The sequence below is a fragment of the Capricornis sumatraensis genome, chromosome 4 (genome assembly GCF_032405125.1).
Source record: "Capricornis sumatraensis isolate serow.1 chromosome 4, serow.2, whole genome shotgun sequence".
Taxonomy (NCBI): Eukaryota; Metazoa; Chordata; class Mammalia; order Artiodactyla; family Bovidae; genus Capricornis; species Capricornis sumatraensis.
Window position 1 is genome coordinate 163,238,164 of NC_091072.1, and position 6,107 is coordinate 163,244,270.

At 58.9% G+C, this 6,107-nt stretch overlaps 1 protein-coding gene across 1 annotated transcript; it reads left to right on the forward strand.

Annotated features, from left to right (window-relative positions):
* The first annotated feature begins 204 nt into the window (after positions 1-204).
* LOC138078830 (palmitoyltransferase ZDHHC3-like) lies at positions 205-5,203 on the forward strand. The gene is made up of 3 exons (XM_068971567.1): positions 205-317; positions 3,179-3,262; positions 4,444-5,203. Exons 1-3 carry the CDS (start codon positions 205-207, stop codon positions 5,201-5,203), a joined length of 957 nt encoding a protein of 318 aa, XP_068827668.1.
* The last annotated feature ends 904 nt before the right edge of the window (positions 5,204-6,107 follow it).

The window sequence follows — 6,107 nt, forward strand, 5'->3', positions numbered from 1 at the left end:
GGGCAGCTCGCTGAGCCACTGGATTTTAAAGTATTTCTTGCACCACCAAGTAACCTCAGGAAAACACGTCAGGTCCCACCCAAAATCCACACGGGTTCTGCCGACAAAGGCATTGAGGGGACTGAGGGACCAGGACACACGCGGGGCGGGGGTCCCCTCCCACAGCCAGGCCAGAAGCAGTGGATGGAGCAAAAATCACTTCCTATGGACGACAGTTACACCCCGAATAAGGAAAGCACCACAGTGAACTTGGATGAGCTTAAGAACAAGGCGCTGAAACTTTTATATGAGACCAAGACGAATAAAAATATTTTCAGGTTTGACAGAAAAGCAATTAGGGTGAAAGAATCTAACCTACAATTCAATCTTCAAACACTGAAACGGACAGAAATAGATGTGATTGTAGGGGAAAATGAATAATATGATTAATAAGGTTGATTTAATAAATATCCCGTTCAGACGGAGCACACACTTTTCCTCCAAAATTCATGAAGGGTTTGCAAATGTTGATCGTAAATAAGATCCCAGAATAAAAACCACAATAAATTGCTACAGAGAGAAACTGCAAGTCTTATTATCTCTAGACAGTACAATTAACACCAGGAAACATCACAAAAATGAATAAGGTTTAAGGAAAAAGTCCAACCATACGCAATTTAGAACACATACATGAATAATTCTGCATTTAAAAAGGAAATCAATATTCCACACAGTAAGTTTTCTGAAAATTACAAGAAGAGTTCGGTGAGTGGAAAATGCAGACAGCTCGGCCACTGTCCATTCAGAGGGAGGCCCCAGGCTTCCGACTAAACGAGCAAAAAGGGAAATGGAGGTTTTGAATCAAAACTCCCAGAGTCACCAAGAGAACAGGGGGGCAGGAAGGAGGCACTCACGGGGACGTGGGCAACTAGAATTCCTCTAGATCTCGGAAAACCCGCCAGTTCTCGGGGGAGGGGGTGGACAACAAAGTAGGGAAAGCTCTGGAAGCCAATGAAGAAAGCAGAGCTCCTGAAATCGCTGAGACACCCCATCCCAGCAGCACACGCAGCCAGCGTGCGATCCCAGGAAAGGGACTCCCGGGGAACGAAGTGCCATCTTCCAAAAGAGGCTCAACACACACAGAGAGCCGGAGCGGGCAGGAAGCCAGGCAGAAACACGATCCAAACCCACCTCGGCCATGGCTGTGAGCCCAGAGCCTCACTGAGGAGAGCTTGCAAACATTCAGCCACAAGACAGGAGCCGTTCCACAGCTGGGAGAATAGGAAACACGGCCCAGAGCATCTGAGGCTGGGACAGCTCTCATCCCCAAAGCTGACAGAGAGGCAAGAAGGAAGCCGCAGCCCAGCCCGCGCCCGAGTGGCTGAACACGCAGCGCTGCAACGAGGGTGGAGGCTGGGAGCAGACGGAGCCTGTGCTCCGGCCGGAGGGTCGTCTTGGGTCACGGCAGACAGAAAACCCGGGGGACGCTGAGAGCTGGATGAGAGCTGTGGGGACACCATCAGATTCATAAAAGCTATCTGGTAAAAATCAACATCTCCTGATGAAGAAAAAGGAATACTTTTTTAACCTCGGGATAAAAGAGCCTTTTCTTAATCACAAGTATTATTTTTCAGTTTTGGGCTTCCTCATATACACGGGGGAAAGCCCTTTCACACGCAGGGCTGGCAAAGGACAGGAAACCCAGGGGACAACACCCCGGAGACCCGGCCTCACCTGGGCCAGGATCCACGTCCAGCGGGAAGCGGGGAGACCTAGCACTTTGCAGAGAAGCAGAGGCTTAGAGGCTGACGTGGGACCCTGACCCGGCGGGGTGGGGTCGGCCGGGCAGGTGGGACACCGCAGAGCGAGGGTGTGGGGGGCGTCCTGATGAAGCCCAGGGTCCTGACCCCCCAGGCTCCCTCCCGGGGCTCCTGTCCCTCCTGGACACACCCCGAGGATGGCCTTCCAGCCAGGTGGGTGCGCCCACAGCTACAGCACGGATGCTGCACCCCAAGGGGGCAGCTGGACAAACGGACAGGCCTGCAGTCCTTCCCTCCAAAGCTGCCCCCGGCCCCCGGCCCTCAGAGACCCTGGATCTCGGGTTTCCTTTCTTCAGGGACACCTGCGGCTCCAACTGAGCGGGGCCGACGGCCCACAGGCAGCCAGGGGTCTGCACAGGGCACTTGGGGTGCTGTGTTATCGAGGGCCCTCGAAGAGGCACTAAAGGTCCTTGGGTTTGCTTAATAGCTAAAGTATTAGTGTTTCGTTTTGCTTGACGGATTTCCTTTCTGCCTTCTCTCACTTCTCTGATTGAATTTATTCTGGGACTAAAATTTTTCTGCAGACTGAAGGTAGGTGGACCACATGGGTTGGGGGTCTATCTAGAAAGAAGACCCCATGGGATCCTGTTCAGTTACACGTCAGGCCGTCCTGTGGCTCCAAAGGGGCTCTGCACCCCCCGGCCTCGCTGAGCCGCCCCCTCTTCCTAGCCCCCTTCCTGCCCCTCCTGGCTCCTCTCCACCCAGAGCTGACCCTTGCAGGCAGGGGCCTGACCCTCCCGGGCTTCTCCTGGAGTCCTCTGCTCTCTCTTCCCAAAACCACCTGCCATGATTGCTCACACCTGGCTCTGTTTTCAGCATCTGGCTTTCAGTTAAAAACCACAGCAGACATCAAGCCCAGAAAAGACACAGAGGAGACGTAACAACACGCCAGTGGGCAAGGAAGCTCTCTGAGGAGCCCACACGCTGCACGGCTCCCACGGGGGCCCTCTCTGGAAGCACAGCTGCCGAGGCGGCGAGAGACCAGGGCCGCCAGGCCTGGGACAAGGGCCCAGCACAGGGCTCCTAGGGCACTAGGACCGCTCTGCGCGACGGTGGGTCCGCAGCGCTGCACACGCGCCCCGGCCCCGACCGCGGAACGTCCCGCACCGCCAGGGGACCGACCTAAACCGTGGATTCTGGGTGCCGACGGGCGCATCAGTCGTGACAAACGTCCCCTCTCTGTGCAGCAGGCAGGGGCGTCTCTGCACCTTCTGCTCAGTTCTGCTGTGAACCGAAAACCACTCTTGTGAAGTCTGGTGATTATTTTAAGACAGGATAAACAAACAGGCACATCAGGCCCTCCCGGCGAGCCAGGCTGAGCCGTCCAGGCGAGCCACACCTCTCCCCTGCCCGGCAGCTCTCTGACACCCGGGCGTCAGGTGTGACAACGTGGGCTCCGGGGTCTCTCAGGTCAGCGCAGCGGCCGTCAGAAAAGCTGGACGGTGGCCGCAGAGCCCCTGTGGGTGAGCGAGACCACCACCCTCGTCCTGCCCGACTCATCCTCTGCGCCAGAATTCCTTTCGAGACAGAGCGTCCACTCTCCCTGGGATGCCCCTGGGTCACCAGCAACGTCCTCCTCTGTGGGCGCTGACCCCCTCTCTGCACTCTGCCCCGGGCTCCAGCCCCGCCCCACCTGTGTCTGCACCAGACCCACCCACTGGCTTCCCCCACCGCCCCACCCCCCCACTTCCCCACCCCCGCCCTTCTCGCTGCTTCCAAAGCACCGCAAGCCCCTCCCACCGGGAGTGATGCTCACGGCGCTGCTCCCCCAGCCGTGTTCCCCCCAGCATCCCGGGTGCTACACTCTCATTAATGCAGCCCGGCAGGCATGCCCTTCACAGGCAGCCTCCTTTCAGCTCAGACCCACCCGCCTCCCTCACTCTCTGTTTGCTGCGGGCATTTGGGGCACGGCCATGCTGGCCTCTGTGCCGCTGTCTTTTCTCAGGACCCACTTCTTAGACCAAGAGTCTAGAGCTGACCTTTCCGAATGCCGGCCGTTGGTTCAATCCAAACCTATACTTAACCTCTTGTTCCCCGGCAGCTGAGCACCCAGAGCGGGTGTCCTGACCGCGTGAGGCAGGCAGGGCGGAGGGCCGACCTGCCATCAGCTGTGTCCAGCTCCTCTGGGGGCCGGAGGAGCCAGCTGGGACCACTGGCAGGCTGGAATCCTGGCCTGTCACTCACAGGCCGTTCATCTAATCCCCAGCTCAGTTTCTCATCTGCAAACTGGGGAGTAAACCTTTGTGCTGTCAGAGTTGTATCAGTGAGCTAGTGTACAGAGAAGTGCCGCCCCCCGACACACACATGTGCGCTCCGCACGCACACACAGAAGGAGCTGCGGTGTTTCCTCCTCGCGCACGTTTCCTACGAGGACCTTAAAAGGGCCACGCCCGTAGCCAGCACCTCCGCCTCCTCCGAGGTCCAACGCCCCATTCGCCCCAAACACAACAGTCACCGCCGCCGGGAAGGGGCTTTCCCGGGTGAAGGCGGGGCGCCTTTCTGTGTTCACAAAGCCCCCACTGGAGGGCGCGTTCTAGAACTCTGCGGTAGGGAGGAGGGGAATCCCAGGCCGAGCCAGGCAGAGCCCGGGAGGGGAGGGCGGAGCCGCAGGCACTCAGGGGCCAGCCGACCTGGCCCCGCGGAGCCCGGCCGCCGCGCCGCGCGTGTGGCTCGTGCCCGACGCCCTGGGCATCGTGTGCGCCTCGGCCACGTGGGCACTGACGCTGAGCGAGGGCGCGCTGCTGCTGAGCGCCTGGCTGCTCCCGGCGCAGCAGCCGGCCTACAGCGCGGTGCACGGCTCGCTCTTCCACCTGCTGGCCTCCCTGGCCCTGGCCTCCCACGCGCGGACCATGTTCACCGACCCCGGCGCCCTGCCCGCGGGCGCCCCGCCCGCACCCGGCCTGGCGGGCTGCTGCCCGCTCTGCGGCGCCGTCCGGCCGCCGGGCGCGCACCACTGCGGAGTGTGCCAGCGCTGCATCCGCAGGGCGCACCACCACTGCCCCTGGGTCAACAACTGCGTGGGCGAGGACAACCGCAAGTTCTTCGCGCTCTTCGCGCTCTACACGGCGCCGGGCGCGCTGCACGTGCTGCTCCCGCTCTGCGTGCCGGCCCTGCGCGCCTACGCGCGCGGCGAGTGGGACCTGCGGGCCCCCGCGCGCCTGCGGGCCTCGCTCCTCTTCCTCTTCATGGTGGCGCTGAACGGCTTCCTCTTCGCCGGCCTGATGTTCACGATCCAGAGGCACAGCATCCTCACCGACCCGCAGAGTCAGCCGGGCGAGCCGGGCCAGGCGTCCGCGTGGACGAACCTGCAGGCAGTCCTGGGCCCGCGCCCCTCCCCGGCCTGGATCAGCCCCTTCGCCTCCGCGGGACCTAGGGCCGCCAGGGGGCCCCAGGCTGTGGTCTGAGCCCGCCTGTGTGAACGCAGCTCCCTCCGCGGAATCGGAACAGGTGGTCCGCAGAAAATCGCCGCGAGACTGTAAACGCCAAGCCGCCTTTTCTCGCGTCCACTGAGGAGACCTCCACAACAGAGAATAAAAGCGCCAGGTTCCCCTCTGAGCAGCAGGTGGGGTTTAGGGCCTCCAAGTTTCCAAGGAAATACACAAGACCGGCCCCTCTCCCCAAAAGAAAGGCGACATGTGCCCCCTCTTTCACTCTGCCAACACTCTCTTGGGGAAAGCGATTAAATCCACAACATCTGTGAGCAAAGTATGGTGAATCCGTGCGGAACCCCATTACAGGTGGTAGCTACACGCGGAGGCAAGGGTGTGACCGCCTGCACGTGGCCCGTTGTGCGCTGCCTTATCTGATGCAGAACCATCCTTGCATCCCTGGTTATCTCAGCTCCTTAATGAGGGATTATGCTGTGTTATCTGTCAGTTTTCGTGAGTTCCTATTTTATTTAGGATTTTTTTTATTTATGCTCATCGATAAAATGGGCTTAGAAATCTCTACTCCTTTGCTAACTTAATCTGTAATTTACTCCAGATCCCACGACCCATATAAAATGAGCAGGGCGGATGTGGCTCTCTGTTTTCTGACAACCTGGGTGAGGTTGGCACCAGCTAGTGCTTGAAACTTTGGTGGAGGTTGGGTTTTCTTGTTTAACTTCTGAGATACTTATAGGTTAGAATGAGATATTGGATGGCATCACTGAATCAACTGACATGGGTTTGAGCTAACTCTGGAAGGTCGTGAAGGACAGAGGAACCTGACTTGCTGTGGTTCATGGGGTCATGAAGAGTCGGACACAACCTAGCAACTTACAGCAACAAGCGCAGAGGTAAGGGGCCACGAAGAGCTCCCTGCTGC

Bases quoted from the DNA above. Each gene is read 5' to 3' on its own strand.
- LOC138078830 (XM_068971567.1), top strand. From the start codon at position 205: ATGGACGACAGTTACACCCCGAATAAGGAAAGCACCACAGTGAACTTG. The intron at 318-3,178 runs GTTTGACAGAAA...CCCGGGCGTCAG, and splicing joins ACGAATAAAAATATTTTCAG to GTGTGACAACGTGGGCTCCG. The intron at 3,263-4,443 runs GTGAGCGAGACC...GGCCCCGCGGAG, and splicing joins TGGCCGCAGAGCCCCTGTGG to CCCGGCCGCCGCGCCGCGCG.